The 26,023-nt window shown below is 33.5% G+C and overlaps 1 protein-coding gene across 4 annotated transcripts in view; it reads right to left on the reverse strand.

Annotated features, from left to right (window-relative positions):
- Positions 1–853: 853 nt before the first annotated feature.
- Positions 854–26,023, reverse strand: part of LOC148596981 (uncharacterized) — a 34,552-nt gene continuing 9,382 nt past the window's right edge. The window contains exons 9-25 of one of the 4 annotated variants that reach the window (XM_088563580.1): positions 25,442–25,555; positions 24,882–25,001; positions 23,814–23,927; positions 22,770–22,895; positions 19,660–19,776; positions 18,184–18,321; positions 17,588–17,707; positions 16,822–16,947; positions 14,573–14,698; positions 13,853–13,978; positions 13,313–13,426; positions 10,852–10,971; positions 8,777–8,890; positions 7,180–7,287; positions 4,360–4,461; positions 1,945–2,044; positions 854–953 (exon numbers count right to left, since the gene is read on the reverse strand). In XM_088563580.1, the coding sequence (XP_088419706.1) occupies positions 1,959–2,044; positions 4,360–4,461; positions 7,180–7,287; positions 8,777–8,890; positions 10,852–10,971; positions 13,313–13,426; positions 13,853–13,978; positions 14,573–14,698; positions 16,822–16,947; positions 17,588–17,707; positions 18,184–18,321; positions 19,660–19,776; positions 22,770–22,895; positions 23,814–23,927; positions 24,882–25,001; positions 25,442–25,555 (1,871 nt within the window). In that variant the 3' untranslated portion in view covers positions 854–953; positions 1,945–1,958. The remainder of the gene's footprint in view (positions 954–1,944; positions 2,045–4,359; positions 4,462–7,179; positions 7,288–8,776; positions 8,891–10,851; positions 10,972–13,312; positions 13,427–13,852; positions 13,979–14,572; positions 14,699–16,821; positions 16,948–17,587; positions 17,708–18,183; positions 18,322–19,659; positions 19,777–22,769; positions 22,896–23,813; positions 23,928–24,881; positions 25,002–25,441; positions 25,556–26,023) is intronic. The other 3 variants (XM_088563581.1, XM_088563583.1, XM_088563584.1) reach the window with 3 other exon arrangements.

Genomic DNA, 26,023 nt, shown 5'->3' on the forward strand with positions numbered 1-26,023 from the left:
CCACAAACTAACCCATCGATATATTATGGCTGTCCAAATTTTAGCATACGCTATATTTTGGTGTGGTTAATGTTGGTACATTTAAAGTATGCCCTAAATAAATTGAAATAACTAAGTCCAAAATATTCCAAATTACGGTAATACATAAATTTATTTAGTAGGAATAATATATCAAGGGAACATAGATTCCAGCAGAAATCAAAAGAATGTAATCCAGGGACAAAGATCAGTCATAGAAAACAGACAAACATACGATGAACATAAAGTTACTAAAATAATACATACAAAGTAAAGAAAGTAAATAAGCATCTCAGATTCCACTAAAACCTGGTGGTATGGACCAGGTGTGAACTAAGTTAAGACTATATTTAACAAGATGGTCATAACGTTTACAAAAGAAAATAATGTTCACATGAAATTCATGTGAACCGAGCTTGATGTGAAATTTACTTAAACCAGGCATGAAATTGGCGTTATATTCCCTTAAAAGTCATTATACATGATATTCATTTGAGTTCATATAAAATTCATGTAAACACTCGTAAAACTTCGATTTCACGTACCCAAGCGTGTATAAAAAAACACTTTCACCTAGTACAATGTATCATGCAGGAGTAGCCGGATTACTCCAAAATTTTAATCTATTTAAGTGATGCTGATGACAACAAAAGATTACCAAACCTCGGAAAGATCTAAACAGGAATTCAATACGTGACCTACAAAGTAGCTTTAAATCAGTACAAACCACCAAGCCAATTTTGCATATCACATTTAACGCCATTATGACTAGTTGACCATCAAAATAGAAAAGTTTAAAGTTGAGGTTTTTGATAATGACGAAATGAATAAGAAATGTCTTTGATAATTTATCTAATCACATAACATATCAGTTTGTTCGTGACGGTTTATGTTATCTCTCAATTAACTACAGTCTTTCCATTTGTTATTTAAATCTGAAATGGAAAAAAAATATCATTATTATGAAACGGATAGAACATATTAAAATCTTTAAGTAATCCTAATGTTTTAAGAATATAAGACAGGAGATATATATATCTCTTAGATAAGAGGACCCTAAACTTACCGGTCCACCTGTTCCATGCTCCCAGTTTTTAGTGGAGTCCGAGTTGCTCATTTGTTTTTGTTACTTTGTATGTATGATTTTAATTACTATATGTTCTTTGTTGTGTATGTCTGTTTTCCATGCCTGGTCTTTGTCTCTGGATTACATTATTTTGATCACCACTATAACCTAGGTTTCCTTGATTACTTTTCTAGCTTAAATATGCAGATGAGCCCAAGTTCTTAAATGAAAATAATTGATTTTAATTTCATATATCATGTTAAAGCATTAGAAAATATTCTTAATAAAAAATAATGAAAAATCAAGCATTGCCGTTGTATTGTAAATCATATGTATAAGGTTTCTCACATTTCTAGAGGAAATGTTTACAGGTCTACCCCATAAGCTTTTCTAGACCTGTCCTTTTTGAAACAATTAAAAAAAGGTCGATTTGCGCCACAAATATGTTCAGACATTGTCTTTGGTGTGCGGAAATTTTTGAGATCGACATAGCCGAAGTCTTATTGCGCGAAAAGAAAAAGGGTAAAAAGTATATAAAACAGTTATACAAGTCTCAATATTTATTACACATCTGTTTGTCACCTAACATTGATTTAACATAAATTTAATGTAAAAAGAAATTCACGATAAGGCTCGATTCATCCGAGTTTTACTTGGACTCTCTAGCAACATTTGTTTGCTAAATTAGCCCAATGTCAAATAATGGCACATGTCTTGGCAACAATTACATATATATACAAACAATATAAAATCGTCTGTGACTTTTATTTGGATGCTTAAATTGTTGTTTTGTCATTTCGTTAATGTCGATAGTAGGGTTTCATCTTCCATTGAGTGTTAAAGTGTTAAATAAAGCTTACATTTATTTTCCTGGTTAGATACAAGTGGGATCACCACCGGTAAGGTCATTTTCGCATGTCTGACCTAAAGCACAGGGAGATGGTATACACCTGTCAACAACTGAAAAATAAAGCATTTGTACATGGTTGGTCAGGAGACATTAAAACTTTTAAACCAGAGGCTTCATTCCTTGTATTGTATATGGTAGAACCTCTCTCTGATGGATTTGGCTTATCATTTCGATAGTTTTGGTTTTGAGTATTTTTGCAAACTTCAAAGTTTTGGATTTATCTAGCTATGTAGTTGGTTATTATGCCGTTGATAAAAGGTTACTTTCTGAAAAAAAAAACGTGCATAGCGTATAGAAGTTTGCAATATATTAATTGGTATTTTTTATTAAAATCTTCATTTACAATCAAGACATTGATCTTTTATCATCGTTTTCAGAACTTTCTTTTTTAATTCATACCTAGGGACATGAGAAAGAATAGGCCTGCAGCAGCGCTAATTGTCGTAAAAGGCGACTAAATAGTGCTCAGAACCATGACCGGGGCGCTAGGGAGCTCTGCCCACAGAGCATCTGGGTTGTGTGCCCCAGGCGGTGAAATGGGGTATCCCTGGCGTGTTACATGCTGGGGTTGTCAGGCTATAATACGGAAAACCTGACCTCAAACCATAGTGGTGCACCGTGTTGGGAAAGATGTCACGTTCCTCGCACGTTAAAGAACACTACTGTGGTATTCTCTCGAAGTAGGAACCATAGGGCTCCGCCACAAGAGGCTAAATTGCCCGACCCTACCCACCTCACCCTATTTACAGTGGCAATCAAAATTTGTCGACCCCATTATCCTTGTGTCCCATCCCATTTTTCAATTGATCAACATTTCATGTTCAATTTATCTTGCACTTCATGTTTATCGCCTTAATATAGATGAAATATTGCTTCTCGGGCGTTAAACCCCAACAATCAATCAATCATTCAATGTTCCCTAACAAAGAAACCAAATTTTGCACAACATAAAGAGTTATCTCTTTTTTCAATGACTTTTAATGCTTTATAAGTTATTTATGTTTTCATTAATCATTGCATTAAAACAATCATTCTACTTTGAAATTGGTGGAATTAATATAAAAACGAAATTAGTCATGTGCCGACTACTGTCTGGATTTTGCATGGACACTTCCCATGATGAACGTATGCATCCATTTAGATATAAATATGCTGAGATATCAAACTTATTTTTTTAAATATATTTAATTTAGTAAATAAAAACTAGAAATCGAATCGGAATTTGTAAAATAAATTTACCGCTCAGTGGTCATGTAATGCTATCACCGGTTTAAGAGATCGGTTTGATGAATCGGTGAATCGATGACTGATCGGAAACTGATCGGTAATCAATGACCAATCGCAATTATACTTGTATAAATCGGCACAGGTACTGTACCAATAATATCTATGTTTATTCCAAAATGTATTACATATACGTAAATCTATCTTATATTAACTATGGAACGCTATTTTTACGAAAAAGGATGTTCTTAAAATCCCAAAAAATACAACCATAACTAGAAAAAAAATACTCATATTGCTTTTAGTACGATTTCTTGTCTGTACCAGTTAAACCTGTGACTTGGTTCTTTATCAAGAAATTATTAACTTATGAATTATTTGTATATACGGACCAATTGACCTCAATGTGGTCATAGTACCAAAATTCAACATGGACAGTTTGCAGATAATTACAAAAACAATCAATTCTGAACCTTAGGCATTCATTGGCGAAGCAAGCACTGATATGTCATCATACTGTCACTACATGCACTTTAATCTGACTATTTTCTTTACATAAAAAGTGATTCTAAATTAAACCGACATTTGAACTACTTGTTATTTCTATTAACGTTTACTTTACTTACAGTATGATTTTGTTCTAGTCAAACTGGGGTATTTAAAATGATGAAGAAATCTTAACAGCTAGTTCTGCATTACCGTTTGTTGACAATTCAATCTCAAATGTTAAATTTGGACGCTTGCCCTACCGGTGCCCTTGGTCCATTCTCCCAGTTTTTAGTGGAGTCCAAGTTACTCATTTGCTTTTGTTACTTTGTATGTATGATTTTACTTTATGTTCTTTGTTGTGTATGTCTGTTTTCCATGTCTGGTCTTTGTCCCTGAATTACATTCTTTTGATTACCGCAATAACATTGGTTACCTTGATTACTCTTATACAAATCTTAAATTGAAAAAAGTAATTTCATCAAAGAAGATAGACCTAGGGCAACGGACATACTCTTTGAATGATTAAAAAAGCAAAAGTACAGTTTTACTTCTGAACATCTTTCTGGATTGTATTATGTTTTCAAAAGTGTAAACGATGGTACAAAATGACATGCCACAATAAATCTAAGAGTAACGTAAAAAATGGTCATACTTTGACAAAACTCTCCAAAAAATCCTCCATTACAATCACACTCAGGTTGGCCAGCCAAGTTAAGTTTGCATTCACCATTTTGACAAGCAAGATTGCATGTATCTGTAAAATATTGAAAAGGGTGTTGTTATACATGAAACCCTGACTAAACCGAATCCTAAACCATCGGAAAACAAGGCCAAACAAGGCATTTTTGCAGTTTATATCTTTATCTATCTAAATGTATACTTTGTTTGTAAATAAAGTACCTGTCTTAAAGGGGTTCGGTTCAGATAGGTTACGCTGTAGTAAGGATCATGTGACTATGGACTACATTCAGATTTAACAAACTATACTTGTATAAAAATATTGCACCTTTTCATTGTTTTTAAATGCAATTGAGGTTGACATTCGAACTCACGAAAACAAAAGTCTATTATGTAATGTGTAATGTTGAAATGATGTTACGTAGTGATGAATCAACACTTGTTTACGGTGTTAAATAAATACACGGTCAATAAATACAAATACTAGTGCGTACTAGGATGTATCTATCTTCCATTGTTGACGAACTTGACAAATTTGAAGGGACCTATTTAATAACAATCGCCCAACAAAGGAAAGCAGTTGAGTAAAGATTTTTTAAGTTCGATTTAAGCACGCATACCTTCCATTTTACATCCATAAGCTGTGGAATTATAATAAAACCAATGAGTATGTGTCGAATTATTGGGTGCCAAATAATCACGTGCAAGTGATCCCCCCGAAAATTCAGTTATACAGTAATTACTTCTTAAGTTGTTTGTATAATTTGGTATTTGGATTCTTCATACAATGTAAAAAAAACATTTCTTAATCATCTTCCAAATATACAGTAGAAGTTTTTTTTTAAATTCTGGAATTTTTGATTGACAACATATTTGTCTAGCGTCGTGGACGCGTTTTTCAACAAGCAGTTGGCAATCCAATAGGAACAAATTGTGCTCCTGTACTTGCTGACCTCTTCCTACACTTTTATGGGACTGGCTCAAAACAGGGAAAATTGTTTAGCTAGATACTTTAATCTCAGTGTCCGTTATATAGATGACGTATTATCGTTAAATAATCTAGTTCAGCAACTAGTTTTGGGGAATTTTTACATTGCATCAATCACAAAAACTTGTGATAAAGGATACTACAGAAACTGTTAAATCAGCCTCATATCTTGACACTTAGAAATCGATGGTAAAGCAACACTATTGACTAAACTATACGACAAACGCGATGACTTTTCACTCAGTATTGTCAACTTCACTTTCATTTGTGGCAACATTCCTTCAGCACCTGCATATTTAGTTTTCATATCATTATATTCCTATACGTTGTTCATGAGCTTGCCGTAAATAGGCAGACTTTTTGTATTGCTCTAAACTACTTATAATTAAGCTATTTGTATAGGGTTTTGTAGCTACAAGATTGAAGGCATTACTACAGAAGTTTTATGGTCATCTTCATGAACTTGTGGATGTTCATGGTGTATACATCCTCACCTTGAAAATTGATTTGTTCAATGTGTCATAGTTTTCCTTTTCTCTTTCGTTCTACCCTAGGCCTGAATCTTTTATGAACAATTCAGCGGGTGTTTCTAGAAAAGCATAGGACACATACCCTAACGATGCATATGTTCTCTGCACCCAGTTTCTAGTGGAGTCATAGTTGCACATTTACTTTGTTACTTTGTATGTATCATTTTGGTAATTGTATGCTCTTTGTTGTGTGTGTATGTTTTTCCCTCTCTGGTCCTTGTATCTGGACTTCCGCTAGAATCTTGGTTCCTTTGATTACTCTTAAATTTATACACACCACTATACAAAGACGTCAACCTGCGTACAAAAAGTTTCATTGACTCTCTGAATTTTACTGGATTACTAAAAATTACTTTGCGTGTTGCGATTGCTAATTTTACCTAAGATATACACGTTCGTTCGCTTACACCTGTCTGCCATGGACCTTCTATCACAGAAAACAACGAAAACGGAAGGGAAGAACGACAGATCTAAAATCCGACGAAATTTGACCCGATACTTAAGTTTTGTACTAAACATCTTGTGGCACTGATTTTTATATTACAAAAAACTTCGCATTTGACCCGGAAATGTAGACAAATACTGAATGTTGGTAAAAAGGGAGTAGAAGTAAGGCAGGCCATTGTACTTGACGCCCTATTACAGATTCCTACAAAATATCTAGTAGTTGTGATTTTACAGTTGCTGATAAACATTTTACGAAAACAGCACGAGTACAACCCAGCCAAAACGGTCTTTCGTACCAAGCGGCCAATTAATGGATTGCCTGATTGGCTTATAACGTGACATGAATCGTAATAAAGTTATCAAAAAGCAAATTATATTTACATCATGCGTATAAGATTCAACAGTGGTCCGCAGACATTGTAAAAAGTTCCAGACAATCTTTTAACTAAAAACTAAGGCAAATTAATAATGAACATTCACAGTCAATTATAGAAAAAAGTAAGTAATGTGTTTGTGCATGTGTTTTGGACTTTTGACTCCAGCTATCAACATTTACTGTTGCACTATCTTCAATTTTTACCTATAGAACAACTTTGCCCAAGCTCGCAAGGATATTTGACAACCTACACAAGTAATTATATGGTCAAAGTATTACGTGAAACTAATCAATATGTAAATGTATTAAACAGCTGTAGAAAAAAATTAGTAACTTAAAACTTCAGAAAAGACGATCGAGCATAAGGACAGAAACAACATGTCGTACTGAAAGACGCACACCGTGATCACCATACACTTTCTACAAGGCGGTGGCATGCATATAATGTATTACCAGTTTCACATCGTACTCCAGTAAACTGGCTTCCACAATCACACGTGGGTCTCGAGTTTTCTATTCTGCAGGTTCTACCATTCTCACAATAATTCTCGCAGGATGGAGCTGTACAAATATATATATATATATATATATATTTTTATATGTTTCTTAATATTAAAATGATAATCAACTATGTTTAATTGTAATACATGTGGACAAGTTTGCTTGATCCACTAAACAAGACAGACATATTAGTATACCGCTTTTTTAAAAGCTGTCTGCATTCACACAATATATATTAGCAAGATTTTTGTCGTTAAAGCAACAAATATATTCCATCATACGATAGTCTTGAACAAGAAATTTTTCACAATGCACATGATCATATCAAGGGCACATCACTTGTTATAGACCTAAATTTTCCAAAATTTTAATGAAAAAATTCCAAATATATCAAATGATGCAGAGATCACATTGTGCATTGTAGTGGTCGCTTTAAGTACCAGTCCGCACAAATTTCATACACTGCCAATGAGTAATCAAGGACCCAAGATTCTAACGAAAAATCAAAAAATGTAATGCAGGGACAAAGACAAAACATGCGAAAACAGACACAAACAACAACGAACATAACATAACCAAGATAATACGTACAAAACAACTTAGAATTGATTCGTTGTGTTAAAAACACCAATCAAACGATGCTTTTCAGTCTACATATGATATACTTTCACAGAATGATAATCATTTCGGTATTCAGATATGCACTTTCAATAAAATCTTATATCGTCCTCTAACTAAAATTAAATCATCAAAATCAAAAACGATAACTCTTGTCACATATAAGTCTAAACGTGAGACGTTTATATCAAACAGTGCTAATATAAAGCTACACGTCACTATAAGATGTTGAAGTCCATATAAAATTAAGAAACTGCCAACGATAAAGTGAACCGTTGCGTAAAAAAAAACTTCACCAAACAATGCTTCATCAGTCTACATATGCTATATTTATTTTACTATAGCCCTGCTGTATCCACAGTTGTATTTCTGAAACACTATTAACAACCAAATTATATTAAATCAAAAACAGTAACTCTTGCAAAGTGCATTTCTTGTACTATCTAATTTTTTTTTCAAAGCTAAACAACAAAACGAAAAACTAAGACTGATTTTATGACCAGTAACTGTTTCTAAACAAGAAATTAAAGTGAATGGGTTTGTTATTTGAAATGCAAGAATCGCCTTCTCTTTGATTTTATGAATATGCTACTTACACATTTAACTTAAAGTTCTGGCGTTGATTTCACAAAAAATCGTAAGTGTGAAATCGACGCCTGTTTTTTTTTGTTTTTTTTTTGTTTTTTATTTTTTTATTTTTATTTTTTTATGAAGCCGCAAAAGTGAACCACCTTACATGTAACGCACTTATCAATATTATATATAATCTATCATTTGCAATATTATATGCACATGCTCGATTTAATAAGATTCCTTTTTGACCCACTACTTTACAATTTTTGCCAGTGAACCATATTAAAAGATATGTTAACTAGCTATACACACATACAATACTGATATTTCATTGATAACAGATACAAATTTATCATACTTTCACAAAGGTCTCCTGTCCATCCTGGTGCACATCTGCAACTTTCAGGTAGTGTTGGGAGCGATGTACAAGTCCCGCCATTCTGACAATTTTTACTGCAAGTGTTAGGTGGTGCTATATAAAATTGAATAATTTTAGTACCTAAGCACAGATCCGTAAATTTTTAAGACATATTGAATACTAGTATTAACACTTGAAACAGATAAAAAACAAGAGATAAAGACAAAGATTATTTTAAATCAGTTTCAATGTAAAGCAAATTTTTCATGAAATTTTAATTTCCTTTATATTTTTCAGATGCTACCTTTCTCCATTATGTTAAGTTATCGAATTATTTTTATTTACTAAAAGTATTTTCAAGGTATGATTAATGCGTTCTTAGAGGAAATTCTACTAAAGTAGTAGATTATCCCCGTTCCCCGTGCACCGCCCCCCCCCCCAACTCATCAACCAAAATATGATTTTCAGGTATACTTTTCAGGACAAATCGCTTAAATTGACATATTGTTTCTATGCCAAAACCCCTAGAGTATGTATGATTCAGTAAAAATGACTTATTTGGTATTTTCTGTTTACTATTATCACAATTTATACTTCTGGGGTTCCTTTGATGACTTTTGGCTATTTCCGTAGTCAGAATTTATCAAACAAAGAAAGCGAAAAATGGAATTTTCGTTTTTTTTGGTAAACATTCACATAAATTCGACTCTGAAAGTAATTGTTCGACTAAAACGTTTCAAATTTGATATCCTTCGTAAGATAATTGAATTTTGTGCATAAATAAACCATGAAAAACTAATTGTCAAGAAAGGATGTTCAAAAACTGTTAAATATATTACCCCTAACCCTAGAAAACTGGTCTCAGTGTCAAACAGAATTCTTATTCACACCATACAGACACCTTAAATTAATATTTTAGCGGTAATTAAGATATTGATATACCAAATACATCTGATCAATAACCATGCTTACATTTTCTATTTGGAGTAATATTTACTATAAAATTGTAAAAGCAGGAATTTTCAGAATTTTAGAATTTCTTCTATATCACCCGTTATTTCCTTTTTCTCAGAATACCTTTGTTGAATCAAGCTTTCATGTGATACAGTACATTAATATAGTGTCTTAGTTTCAAAATGAGCTCAAGTAATAAATATTTAAAATTCTCTAAGTCAAGTTAGGTGAAAAATTGCCACCCCTACCCATGACAAAAATAACTCAACAAATGTTAATTACTTATATAAACGGTGTACAATAGACAAGTTTGGTACTATTGTTTTAACTACCGATGTACCGTAGTTGTCAGTTTTAATGTGAAAATAATGAGGTTTTCGTAAAAAAGGGAATTTTCGAAATTTCATATTTTCTTCCATTTCATAATTGGCATATTTGTTTTCAAATACCGTACTTCAAACAAGCTTTTTATATCCAAATACAATTATATTGTGTCATAGCCTTGTAATAAGCCCGAGTAATGAATAGTTAATAATAATAAAAATACCACAGAAGTATAAATGATGATAATACTAAAAAGAAAATACCAAATAAGCCATTTTTACTGAGGCATTTACATCTTAGGGGTTTTGACATTGAAAACTATGTCTATTTTTGCAATTTTTCGGGGAGTAGGGTACAATTTTTTTTTCAGTTTACCACAAAACCTTAAGTGTTACTACAACTTTCTTGGTACCGTTATAAAGCTTAGACAAGTTACACGATGATTCCAAAATTTGTTTAGTTTGTTCACACATGCTTTCCGAAGAATGCATAGACGCTCATACAATTGAGTCACAAAAATCTTGGCTTTTTCACCCAGTGGGGTACAAATATAAGCTTATACTGAAAAAGAATCCGATAATATTCTTTGGCGACAAATTGATTCGGTAATGGGAGGTATAAAGGTACCTAAAAATCACCAAGAAGTTAATGAGTGGGGGTAGCACGGTGGTCCCTCCCAGACCATGAACTAAAGTAAGTATCACCACATTCCTCAATTCACATTTGCCAGCATTTCAGTTGGAAAATTTATAAATCCATTTTTATAAAACCAAATACATTATCATCTTATAACATACGTTGATTTTCGCAGTTCGGAAGCATGAAACCATTAACACAAGTACACTCAAAGTAAGGGGATAGATGATATTCGTTGCATTGTCCGCCATTTTTGCATGGTGATGATGCACATGGTGAAACTATAAGAACAATTTGTGATATAATGTCAGTACAGTGAAAACAAAATAATGTGATTCACCGCTCCCCCTTAAGGAGGTAGATCTAACGTAAGGGAAACAACTTTTGAAATCAGTGATATGCTTGTATCATATTCAATTTCACCAAAGCCTATCAAGCTTTCATTTGAAACAGAATGAAATCAATCCAAGTTACTTTGAGGCTTGAAGGAGATTGATGTAAAATGCTGAATACAAACGTTCCTATGACTTTTTGAACCATGAAAACTGATTTATTCAATGGGTCATAGTTTTCCTTTCCTCGTTTGTCTACCCCGGATATGACTTTTTATGAGCAACTCGGCGGGTGTTTCTAGAAAAGCAGAGGACGCTTACCCTATAGGTGCACCTGGTCCATGCTCCAAATTTTTAGTGGAGTCCGAGTTGCTTTTGTTACTTTGTATGTATGATTTTAGTTCCTTTATGTTCTTTGTTGCATATGTCTATTTCCATGTCTCGTCTTTGTCCCTGGATTACATTCTTTTGATTACCGCTATAACTTTGGTTCCCTTGATTACTATTTTATTAGTTATGTCCCTTACCCTAAGGTCTTCTAATATCCAGGTAAAGAACCATAACACAAATTCATTTGTGTAAATTTGATCGAAAATACTGACGTAAGAATAAAAAAAATCTTTGATGTCACAAATACGATCAATTTTGCACGATATTTTGTTCGAGTAGTTGCTGGAATGTTCTCGTTCTAAAGTATATCAATATTACACTATAAATATGAATCTTGACCGCAAAAAGTGTGAACTAGTTTCGATAGGAAATGTTTCTTCTACCATGGACGATTTTTTATAAGCAACTCGACGGGTGTTTCTAGAAAAGCAGAGGACGTTTACACTATAGGTGCACCTGGACCATGCTCCAAGTTTTTAGTGAAGTCCGAGTTGCTCATTTGCTTTTTTACTTTGTATATATGATTTAGTCACTTTATGTTCTTTGTTGTGTATGTCTGTTTTCCATGTCTCGTCTTTGTCCCTGGATTACATTTTTATTACCGCTATAACGTTGCGTTTTTGGACAACACAAAGACTTTGCTACCTGTTAACTGTAGAATTCGAGATATTTGTTTTGATTATTTTCTTTAGGTAAGACATTTACTACAAAAAAAACTTAACAGTCGGGAATGTTTTCTCCAACAAACATGATAATATCATTTTAGTAGTGATTTATTTTCGTGAAAGAGTAATCAAAGGAACCAAGGTTATAGCGGTAATCAAAAAAATGTAATCCAGGGACAAAGACCGGACATGGAAAACAGACATACACATTCACGACTCTCGCACCTTATGTTTACAACTTTGAAAAGTTTGTTTCAGACCATTCTTTTAATAGTTATCAAAGAAACAAAGGTTGGACATAGAAAATAGACATACGCAACAAAGAACATAAGATAACTAAAATCATACATACAAAGTAACCAAGCAAATGAGCAATTCGGTCTCCATTAAAAACTGGAACATGGATCAGGTGCACCGGTAGGGTAGTGTTTCGTGTACATAAACAAAAATAAACTTGTATTTCCAAATAAAATGAAAAAACTCGTATTATATTACATGTAAATTTAAAAATTATTGCAAGAGTAATCAAGGTAACCAAGGTTCTAGCAGAAATAAAAAGAAAGCAATCCAGGACAAGAATGGAAAACAAACATATACAAAACAAAGAATAACTAAAACAAATATACAAAGTAACAAAAGCAAATGAGCAACTCGGACTCCGCTTAAAACAGGGAGCATGGAACAGGTGCATCGGAAAGGTAAGTTTTCCTTTACCATCGGTCTCTAAGTGTAGATATGAGGCTGATTTCACAGTATCTGTAGTATATATGATTTAGTTAGTTTATGTTCTTTGTTGTGTATGTTTTCCATGTCTCGTCTTTGTCCCTGGATTACATTTTTGTATTACCGCTATAACCTTGGTTCCCATGATTATTCTTATATGTGTTTCCAAGAGATTACACAACTATAACGCAGCCAGACGTTCAATAACAATCACATGGACATCAAGGCATTATCACTATCATACGAATGAAATAATTTAAGTAGCACTCTAGATAAAAATCATGCATTATGGGATTTATGGTTGGAAAGCCTAGCTATTTTTATTTTTGATATTTTTTTAAATGCTATAGTTGAGCGGAAATTAACATGTGACTTTTATATGTAATCCTTGTTCCTAGAATATAAAAGAAAATATACATTCTCTTCCCCGCACTGACCTCCATTTTTACATGGGTTGCTTGTGTATTAACTAAAGAACAGAGAGTTACAAAGAGGGAATAATTTGATCTTACTTTCACATTTAGTTCCCGTAAAGCCTTGAACACATGTACATCTGTAAAAAGGAGTTGCACTCTGTAGGTTGCATTCACCATCATTCCTACATGGATTGTTTGCACAGGGAGAAACTATCAAGGTAAAGCAATATATTTCGTTTATAGTTCGTCAATTCTTCAAACACATTTGTGAGAACATGCGTAATCAGAAAATTATAATCAAGATATTTTAAGCCGACTCCCATTTAAATGTATACTGTATATCCACGTAAAGAATACAGATTCGGAAAATATAGTACCTCTTATTCGTGGAGCAAATTGCGAAATTTAGCATCCACAAAAAATATCCGTTATACAATATAGCATCAAAATTTTTCAACAGATGATATGTATATATATATATATTTTTTTTAATTTGCACTTAATCAGTGTACATTTTTTCTATGATGTGAGATTAAGAAATATGGATAAAACGAATTTAAAAAAAACCATATAGCTTTCATTATTTTTTAAGCGAAAGTACATTAAGTCAACACTTCGTAGCATCTGTAATCTTACTATCACAATTGGTTCCCGTGAAGCCTCCTTCACAATTACATCTGTAATAAGGAAATGCACTTTGAACATCACATTGACCTCCATTTCTACATGGGTTGTTTGCACAGGCATTTAAAGCGGTGGGAACTGTATAATAAACAAATACATTGATATAGTGGTTTGTTGTTTTTATGCATGATATTGTTAGGGTAAGCGATATTAGATTCTGTAAAGACTGATATAATGAGCTACTATGATGATTCATATGCAATTCGTTTTGCTATTCTCAACATTACAATTAAACTGTTCAAAATATTTCACCTTAAAATATGATTATACTATCAGTAGGACAATCTAAGATTTACAAATTCGAGAAATTACTGTCGGAACGTTGCATACCTCTTTCGTACCGGAAGTTGATATCGGAGAGCATCCAAAATTGCTTACATCTTTCTGCTACATATTGGAAGTCACAGAACAAATTTGAAATCAACACATCTATTTGAAGCCGATACAATTGCAACAATCATTTTGATGGTTGGACGGACTGAATGGCGGACGGACTAGGTTATTCCAATTGACATTGTACAACCCACTCCTTCTCGTTGACTTGGGGTATAATTTTACGAACTTTTCTGAGGGTTTTTAAACAGTTTGAGTTGAATGTTGTAGAAAATATGATTTTCTTTAGTTTTATTTACATATTTAAAGATAGTTCAATAGGCAATAATATGATCTTACTTTCACAATGGATTCCCGTGAAGCCTCCTGCACAAGTACATTTATAATAAGGAGATGCACTCTGTGAATTGCATTGGCCTCCATTCATACAAGGGTTGTTTGCACATGGACTAGTTGCAGGAGGTACTATTGCGAAAAAAAGAAGATACTTTTTTTTTAATAATTATTCATAATTTTATAAATGACATTAGTAAGGTTTTTGGACAACACAAAGATTTTGCTATCTGTTAACTGGGGAATTCGAGATATTTTTTTCTTTAGGTAAGACATTTACTACAAAAAAACTTAACAGTCGGGAATGTTTTCTCCAACAAACATGATAATATCATTTCATTTTAGTAGTGATTTAGTTTCGTGAAAGAGTAATCAAAGGAACCAAGGTTATAGCGGTAATAAAAAAGTGTAATTCAGGGACAAAGACCGGACATGGAAACAGACATACACAACAAAGAACATTGAGTAACTAAAATCATACATACACAGTAACCAATATTTTAATTGTACACTTATGTACAAGAAATGCATATAAACATTTCAGGTTTTTTTTATTACATTATTAACACTGACATTCACATTCACGACTCTCGCACCTTATGTTTATAACTTTGAAACATATGTTTAAGACCATTTTTTTAAATAGTAATCAAGGAAAAAAAGGTTGGACATGGAAAATAGACATACACAACAAAGAACATAAGATAACTAAAATCATACATACAAATTAACCTAAGCAAATGAGCAATTCGGTCTCCATTGAAAACTGGAGCATGGATCAGGTGCACCGGTAGGGTAGTGTTTCGTGTACATAAAAAATAAACTTGTATTTCCAGATAAGATGAAAAAAAACTCGTATTATATTACATGTAACTTTAAAAAATATTGCAAGAGTAATCAAGGTGACCAAGGTTCTAGCGGAAATCAAAAGAAAGCAATCCAGGACAAAGACCAAGTATGGAAAACAAACATATACAGCAAAGAACATTAAGTAACTAAAATATATATACAAAGTAACAAAAGCAAATGAGCCACTCGGACTCCGCTAAATACTGGGAGCATGGAACAGGTGCATCGGAAAGGTAAGTTTTCCTTTACCATTGGTCTCTAAGTATAGATATGAAGCTGATTTCACAGTATCTGTAGTATCCTTTATCTCAAGTTCTTGCGAGTAGATGCGATATATCCCCGAAACTAGGAATGTTCGGATCAGATCAGCTATAAAGTCAGCCTCATAAGAGTGTAAAAATAGGTCAGCAAGGAGAGGAGCACAATATGTTCCTCTTAGAATACCGATCACTTGTTGAAAAACACGTCCACCACACTAGACAAATAGGTTGTCGATCATCCAAAATTCCAGAATGTTGAAAACATCTTCTTCTGTATACATGGAAGATGATTTGGAATTAGTTTTTGCAAAGTATGAGAAATCTCTACCAGGAACTATATTATTATATTTAGGAGTACACGTACCATCTTTTTGGAGAAACAACAATGTATAATGATTTTGAGTCGGAATTTGAACATAGTATGAGGGATAGAAATATACAGTGTTGAAACATCATAGGTTTTAATGCTATTATATTCTGATAATAATCTTGAATTGAGGGTCTGAAGATCTTTCGATTTTTTTCAGGATCTACATTGAATAAATACCACTACGGGAGTAACAAGTGTTGTGGTAAGACTGGAGACCCTCTTTGACAGATGATGTGAGTATATTATATAAAAGTTTTGAAAGAGGATACTTAAGCCGAAAAAAACGTTCAATCGCAATTAAAATTATACATACAAAGTAACAAAAGCAAATGAGCAACTCGGACTCTACTACAAACTGGGAGCATGGACCAGGTGCACCGGCAGGTTAAACAGCCTCTACTTTTCTAGAAACACCCGCCGAGTTGAGGCGAGTTAATCCGCCGAGTTAAATTGTATGGTCTCAATAATGTACCGCGTATATAACTTGAAAAATAAGTTTGAAAAATTGTCATGTTAGTTTATATGTTCAAACATCCGATTTAAGTTCTTTTACCAAGCATACGGTACATAATTGGAACCCGTTCACATCCTGTCAGGCGATCATAAACAATGAAATCCGTTCAAACTGAACTACTTTCGGAATTTCAGATTGGTTTGGTTTAGACAGGTGTTCTATTTACTGAGGTTCAAACTGAAAAAAAAAACTTTAAAAAGTGTCCTACTTAGATAAGTTTCACTGTGTTACATGTTCGTCCAATATATATACTTCAACTTACTTTCACAATTTACGCCTGTGTAACCATTAAAACATGTACATTTATAATAAGGTGCTGAATCGTCAATGGTACATGCGCCTCCATTTTTGCATGGAAAGTTGTCACATTGAGTATTAGGATTTATGTCTATAAAACAAGCGAACAATATTGGTAATTTTAACTTATATTATGTAGGAAATGTTCTTTGAGACAAGGTGATTCCTGAATGTTTTAATTCGCCAATTCCGTCAGCTATATAAATTGAAGATATCGCTTTGAAATAGTTATCGTGATTTGATTGAACTATTTTCATTACAATAATTGGGGTTCCTGCTCTAAAAAATACAGTCAACAGTCGAATATTGAAAAACAAGCATCTATCTACTCAGACATTATTTAGTAAAAAAATATTAATAACACAATTACCGTCAATACCAAACGCAAAAAATTTAGGCAATACACATGGTGTGACAGAATCATTTTGGAAGTATTTATTCACCACACTACACTCGAGAAGGAAATTGAACTATGTAAATCTAGTAAAACATGTTTAACTTACCTACATACATATGTGAACTTAATCGTTGCCCAATCTTCAAAATGCGCTTTTAGATTGCACTGCACCTTTCTACCTGATGCACACTATACCTTGCAAACTTATTTCACATTTAACCGTGTTAAGGTCGTATATTGTAACTAACTCCTACAAGCGCTTACAACTTGCATTTACAAAAATGCGCATGAAAATTGCAGATTGCTTATCAAAGGCATTTTAAATTGTACTCACCTTCGCAAAACCCACCCTGAAAACCAGAGGGGCATTCGCAAGATATAATATTTCCATTTTGTTTGCATGCACCTCCATTTTTGCATGGAGAGTTCGCAGGGCTGCACGGATCGTCAGGTACTAGAAATGTTTACAATAATTTGGATTTACCGACGGAATTATTTATTTTATATATGCGTGAAATATTCTATTGGCTAAAATGTGAGGGTTAAAAACGTATTAATTGATTCTACAAATAATTTTCAAAGTAACCTGTGCACATTTGTATTTACATGAATATTTTGGTAATTGTCATACATGATTTTTCGTATTTATGCAAGGATTCATTCTTAAACATGGCACATTTTAGTACAGTTTAGAAAGGTGGTGACATGATGTGACTTCAACCTGGATTATAACGTGGTCTGTTTTAAATTGGATTGTTAAAACAAAAGTTTGTGCATGATTAAAGCTGGTTTATACTCATGGGATGAGGACTAAGAGAAGTCCAAATGAACCAGTTGCTGATTCATTTTGCATGAAATAACTTCAAACCGAGAAAAAAAAAACTCCACTTAAATGATGGCGTTGTTACAGAAACAAGCACTGATACTCACATTGACATTGAAGACCATGGAATCCAGTCCCATCGCACTCGCAGTGATAAAATGGCGGAAAAGACGATAAACTATTATCTTCACATTTTCCGCCATTTTCACATGGATTCGGATCACAATTTGACACTGATAATGACTCTAATAAGCATAATGAATATATTTATATGGGCATAATATGTTGTAAACATAATTATCACTCAAACATTTTTACTTTATAATCTAAGTCATCTAAGAATCAGGCAAAATGTGTATAAGGTGTGGCACATGAAGAAAGAATACACCGATATTTTATTGCATAATCCAAGTATTTATACCTAATAACCTCAAGACATTACTGTCAAAGTGTTTGAAAAGTTACCTGTTCAGTTGTTTTCTAGATGTGTTGAATGTAGTTGAGGCAAAAAAGACAAAATTGAGAAATATGATGTACCACCCATTGCCTGATTCTTACACATAATGGTACTTAAGTAGCAATGAAATGAAACTATATTGAGAAGAAAGTTAAAACAACTAGAAACTCACTAACTTGATACCCCTTTTCCCAATTCAAAGACATGCATCCTTTAAACTCAAAACCGATTTCGGATTAAAATCTAAAATAGAAGGTTCACAATGGGAACATGTAATAAAGAGTAATCAAGGGAACCAAGGTTATAGCGGTAATCAAAAGAATGTAATCCAGGGACAAAGACCAAACATGGAAAACAGACATACACAACAAAGAACATAAAGTAAAATAAAGACTCTGTGAAAGGTTTGTTTAATTATATTCAGTGGTATATGATGATTCAAGGTAGGTTATGGGTCACTCCATGTTCCTAATATCCTCAATGATAAAGTTAATGTTTTGCAATGTAAAATCCCAAATTTAGTTTGGATCAAAAATAAAATTAGAGGTGCACAATGGAAAAATGAAATAAAGATAAGGTGAAATTTCATTCAAATATATTAGGTGGTATTGGATGAGAAACGGATGGCAAGTGACCCTGTGTAACGGAAGGAAGTTCGGAAGGAAGGACTGACTTTTAGACACGCCTATTCCTAGTAACAATAAGAAACTTATAGAAAAGGATCTATTTTGGACGCTCTAAAACAAAGAAAAAGATATCATGTGACCATTTATGATCAAGTGCGATGAACGGAAGTGACCAAGTCAGTATGTATTTCGTTTTCAATTCGATTTAATGTACCTCAGCGAAGAATACTCATATACATGTGTAATTCATGTATGTAAAAAGAATATCATCAGCAATTTGAAGAAATATTAGTATTTTGTTTGACGATTTTTTTTTATTTTGGCTATAATGAAGTATTTATGTTAAGACGGTTAAACCTTGCACGCCAGCGCCTTGACTATTTATTGGAAGATAAACACACTGTTATTATTAACAACTATAGGTAAACAAATTTTAAAGTTTTATTTAAAAAAAATAACACTTCCTCACTTCCTACCTTCATGTACTTAACTCTACATACCTGCGCAGTTTGGTCCGGTATATTGGCCAACGCACTTGCATTGGTATCCAGTTGATGTTTCCGAACACTGACCGCCATTCTTACAAGGGTTGGGATCGCATGCATCTAAAACTGGTACTGGAGTTTGCAAGAGCAGAAAAACAGAAAAAAATCATTCATCTAAATATGTAATGTCATGGTGACAAATTAAAGACAGAAAACATATAAACAATAACAGTCTATTAACTTACAAATTATACGGATATGGCGAAAGAATAATCAAGGGAACAAAGTTTTAGCGGTAATAAAAAAAATGTAATCCAGGGACAAAGACCAGACATAGAAGACAGACATATACAACAAAGAACATAAAGTAACTAAAATCACACATACAAAGTAACAAAAGTAAATGAGCAACTCGGACTAAAAACTGGGAACCTGGACTAGGTGCATTGGTAGGGTAAGCGTCCTCTGCTTTTCTAGAAACACCCGCCGAGTTGCTCATAAAAAGTCAATAGGGATTAAACACAGGGCTTGGCAAATTTTTGTTATGTCTCCGATTCGTGCCGAATTCGTATAACGGGTTTATAACATGTTTAGTTACCTGTTGCCTATATAGTGGCGCTACGAAACACAGGTAATTCATGCAAAATGTGGTTCATGGTTTGAAAGCCTACATATTTTTTTAAATGGCATAGCTATCAGACATTTACATGTGCCTTGTTCTAAAGAGATAAAATTTATATAGAATGTACTGTATCATTCAAAATTAGGGGAGATAACTCTGTAAATAGCATTGAAATACAATAGAAACTGTAGGAGTTTAAATGTGGATCATCTCTAACGAGCAGATTGGAATGGCTAGTTATATATGTCATCATATGGACCTACAAAGAAACTAAGTAACAAAAATAAAAATATGTAGCACGTATTACAGAATTTACATGATTCTTACAAAGACTGCTTCTTGAGTCGTTGATCATGAGGAACAAAGCTAACGAATTTTTATATATTCCTTCACAAAGAATATAGGGATCCAAATTCACAAGCATTAATGTAAGGAATTTTCATTAAAACCCAAATCAAAAAGTACCAGCGCACGCATGCATACCTTTTCAGTCAAATCCAAAATCATTTATATTTTGTTTTTTATGAACACAAAAACCCTAGAGTACTGATGTATTCACAGACAAATCCACAAACAAAGGAAATTTGCATTAAAATTAAACTAAACCCAAAAGTACTCGTGCATGCCTTACTTTGAAGCACACCAAAAGCTTAAATGAATTGAATTTTGCTTGAAAACCCAAACTTAAAAGTACCAGACCATGCCGGCCTACCTTCACAGTAAAACCCCATATAACCAAATAAACAATCACACCACTGGTTCGTTCCATCAAACTGACAAGTTCCCCCGTTTTGACAAGGGTTGTTATCACAGGGGTTTGATGATATTTGAAAGTATTAGGAAAAGGTCAACAAAACACTGGTATCTCAAACAGTCTGGATACAGTTATGATGGTAGTATTGATCAGCAAAACCCCCTGTATATTTTCACTATCATTTCAGAGAAACCTGTCTAAAGCATACCTTGAATAAACCGGAAACCTATCTAAACAAGACACTATTTGACACCTCTCCATTTTACTTTGATTGTAGTGTGAAATTGCATAAACAAAACGCCTTCCTTAAGGTTGTAGACCTAGGGTAAGGGACACAATTCTTGAAATCAATCATATGTTTGCATCATATTTACTTTTACCAAACCCTATCAGGCTTTCATATGAAACAGAATGAATATTATCCAAGTTACTTTCATGCTTACATGAGCTTCATGAAAAATGCTAACGTTCCAATCATTTGTAAGAGGTGTGCGCCTTACCTTAGGTCTACCTCCTTAACCAAACAAATTGTACGTTTCTGTTAATAACTAGGAAGGTTTCCTTGCATTAACCAGTTTTGTTTTAAAACAATCATCCATTTTCATGTCACAAATGCAACCTTTCTCAAAGTTTAATGTTTGTTTTCACACAACTGCAACAGTAAAAGAGAAAAATTACATAGAAAGGAATGAAATTAATTCAAAAGGGGAGATAATTCTTTTGTTTTCTGCAACATTTGGTCGCGTTGTTAGGGAATTTAAAAATCGTTTTCTGAGCCTTCACTGTGGCTTGAAAAAAAAATGTTATTTGCATATAAATGATATAGACATTACATTGAAACAAAAATTTCAGTGGGATAAAATTTACCCTGTGCAAACCACATCATAGGATCTGCCTGATTTTTACATGGACGACCCCTTAAATACACTACACATGAACATTCTCTATCGCAAAGGTATCATTACATGTGAAACTTCATTACAAACTTAGCGTTATAATTCATGAACAGATATCAGAATAACTTGCCAGTAATCTTTATTGCGCTGAATTTTTTAAAACAATATTGTCAATCGGAAAAGAAATTACTTGTCTAGAACTGTTTTAAATGTCTTCATTCAAAAACAAAAACAAAAAAAAGCATTTGCAATCTCCAACGGAAAAGGTCTTTAATTGACTGCAATTTCTTTTTCAAATTGAAAATAATTACATCATCCAATGAAAAGAAAGTACCTACTTGATTACCCCAAAGAGTATAGATGAATGACGGAAAATAACATAAACATGCATGTGTTGGCAAGTTATACTTCAAGTTACTCCTACAACTCCTACAACTTTTTTTATAATTTAAACTTTAATCTTGCAATCATATAAAATGTCATACACAGCTGTTCCTAATTTGTTTACATATCAATTTTGTTATAGTTTAAGCACGCTCGTAATCATTTCGGATCACAATACTTTGAAACAGGGGATTGAACTCTTACAGTCATCTACTCATACATGTACCAAGAACAACATAATATTGATCTAGCGTGAGATGTATTTTCTTTGACTTACCTGTTATTTAATGTAGAAAGTTGTTTTTTTTTTAAAGATTTATTCCTCCTTTTTCGTGTAAAGGCATAGTAGACGTAGTGACAGATTCAGGGACTTTGAAAAGGAGTTTCGAGGGTGTTTTATAATATTTGTTTATTTTGCTCGAATTTCGCATGAAATTAACAATAGTTTCCGCATAAAAAGGGGTCTCACCTTCACAATTACGACCATCATAGCCTGTTGCACATCCACATTCATAGTTCGTGCCGAATGCTGTACAAGTTCCTCCATTTTGACAAGGGTTAGGGAAACATGGGCCACTTGGAGGGGACACAGGATCTAAAACCAAACCATAGTCCATAATTATAGAGGGAAATCAATTTCGCAAAAGGGATGAATTTAGAATTATACATATAAACCAGGATTTTATTTCAGACATGCTTGCTGAGCTGCTGGAAAAAACTACACGTATCTTAAAGCGCAACCGTAAACAAAAAAATGTAAAAATAGAATTTAATCCTTTTCTGAAATCAAACAAAAATAAACACTAAAAATGTAAATAAAAGTTCAAGCTCCGATTTAACATTTATGTCCAATGAATGTACATTGAACAATATAATTCCTAAGGATGAAAACCAGAATTTTATGGCAGACAATTTTTAATTAATACGTTATTGATATGGACATTCAATTACAACCTTCTGCAGTTAATTTACGCTTATGTAGTAAATTGCTCATTTTTTATGCTGAATTACTCTTTCCAAAAATGATGAACAACCATGGCATTCATTTCTGCAATTTATAATACTTGTTACTATACAAGAAAGCCTAAATCTCTAGCACTATCATGACTTAATATATCACACTAAATATCTGAATAGCAACCAAAGGGGAGTTACTCTAAACCAGTGTTCCAGTGGTTTGGTTTAAGGACAATCATGCAAGAAGCAGGGACTACACTTCTTTACGAGTTTCCGTTTAAGTTTTAGCTTCTTCTGGTTCGAATTATTTACTCTTTTTTTTCTTTGTTACCAACCAGCCATGCATTTTCCTCGATTCCAGGTAAAGGATTGCGAAACAAATTACAGTACATATATCGTAAAAAATAAATATTTGGTGACATAATTTGTATCAAAAATATTTATATTAGTCTCTTCTAAAGGCCAACTAATGGTCACATAATCTTCACGATATTAATGTGTGCATGCGTATTAAAGTACCGGAAGCAAATGTCAATCTCTATTGTTAGAATCTTACCCGTGCATGTAGCTCCTGTGTAGTCCTTTGTACACTCACAAACATAAACTGTCCCTGAATAAAAACATGTCGCTCCATTTTTACAGGGTGCACTGGCACAAGGAGATACTGGCGCTGAAACGTGACAAGGACTTTGTATTTTTTATTTTATTTTTATCGATAATATACAATGTATGTCTACAATGGAAGCAATGTAGTTGATTGCAGAAATTTCGTTGGTGTAGCCAAACATATTTTCGTCAAAATATCCTGGCAGTTGAAAATCGGATTACAAGTGTCGACGGAGTATTCTCTACTTCGCTTATGTGAAGTTAAGCTCACCGTTGAATTATAAAGATTTTGTTTCATATAAATATACAATATTTTTTGTAAAGAAATTTGTCCTTTATTATTTAGTATCAAAATAATATGGCCTATCCAATAACACTATACTTTACTATTTTGGTATAATCCGCCTTCATTTGAAAAGGTAAAATAAACATTTGTAACTACATCTATAAAACTACTCTCTAAAGGGATCTCCTCAACAGACCGATAACCGCTTAATGATTTACTACGTATCACACGGCTAGCTTACAGTTAAGATTCTGCAACACGGGTGTGAAAATATTCACAGAGCATGAGCCCTACTGAAGCTGTTTCCGGTGTACTGCACTGATTTGTATAAAAGGGTGACATGTGGCAAGGTGTGTGGTAGAGATGTAAAGCTTCGAAAAAGCGCATACACAACTGTCTACGAGACGCACTTGCAATTCCGGAAACGTCAAATTCAACATGCTTAAATAAAACCGTACATTGTAATAAGACATTTTTACTCTGATTAAGTAGTTCTGGAGTCCTATGGGAAAATCTGGAATTCATATGGGAAAAGCACATATTTTCTATGGGAAATTTACCTTTCTCAAGGTAAAAGCAGAACTTAACTATATTTTTCCTATGGGAATAACTTATCCCTCAACAGTTCCCACACAAAATATGGACTGTTGTATGGGAAATTCTCTGCCGGAATGACTATTTTGTCCCGTAGAGAATTACATCATCTGTGCAGAAGTTCTCTAAATACGATACCTTCACACGTTGGTCCCATATAGCCTTGTTTACAATCGCACCACTGGTTAGTTCCGTCGTACTGGCATATCCCGCCATTTTTACAAGGATTAACATCGCAAGGGTTATTTTTCTTCAATTCTGTTTTGATAAATACCAGAATAATAATATAAAAATGGCTTCCTTAAAGATGTGCGCGGCTCTATTTAAGAATAAAAAAGGAGGATGTGAATTCTTTAAAGATCTTTCATGCTATATATATAACAATATTGTTAAAAACAAACAAAAAAAATGATGGATCAGTGTACTCGTTTATCAGATACGAACATTTGATTTTTTTCTCTTGATTTTCCATTGGTTTTGTCTTCGTATATTTTATCTATGAAGGACTCCAAAGAAATACAAACTTCTTAAATAAGATGTTAAGGTGTTAATGAAATAATAATAAGAAAAATGGGGTGACTTGGGTAAAAATATTAATGCTATTAAGCGAACATCATTAAACATTCAATAAACTAAAAAAAATAGTTACATTTTGAAAAATTCCATCATCAAAATTCTAAAAATAATAATGTGTGTACCTGAGCAGAGGACACCAATATAATCTTCATCACAATAACATTGATATTCCCACGTGCTCGTGCGTTTACATTTACCATGGTAACAAGGATTCGGATCACATGGATTGTACACATCTGAAAAATATGTAATCGTATATTTTGTTTGTTTGTTTGTTTGTTTGTTGGGGTTTAACGTCCGAGCAGCAATATTTCAGCTATATTCAGACGATGAACATGAAATGGATGATAAAATGAACATGAAATGAAAAAAAAAAGGATGGGACACAAGGACAATAGGGTCGACAAATTTTGATTGCCACTGGAAAAAGGGGGGAAGGGTAAGGTCGGGCAATTTAGCCTCTTGCGTCGGAGCGCAAAGGTTCCTACTCCTATCGAATACCACAGCAGGGTTCTTTAACGTGCGAGGAACGTGGCATCTTTCCCAACACGGTGCACCACTATGGTTTGCGGTCAGGTTTTCCGTATTATAGCCTGACAACCCCAGCATGTAACACGCCAGGGGTACCCCATTCCACCACCTGGGGCACACATCCCAGTTGCTCTGTGGGCAGAGCGCCTAGCCCCCGGCTAGATTTCTGAGCA

The sequence above is a fragment of the Perna viridis genome, chromosome 15 (assembly GCF_037379345.1).
Source record: "Perna viridis isolate PV_CMFRI_1.1 ecotype Kerala chromosome 15, ASM3737934v1, whole genome shotgun sequence".
Lineage (NCBI taxonomy): Eukaryota > Metazoa > Mollusca > Bivalvia > Mytilida > Mytilidae > Perna > Perna viridis.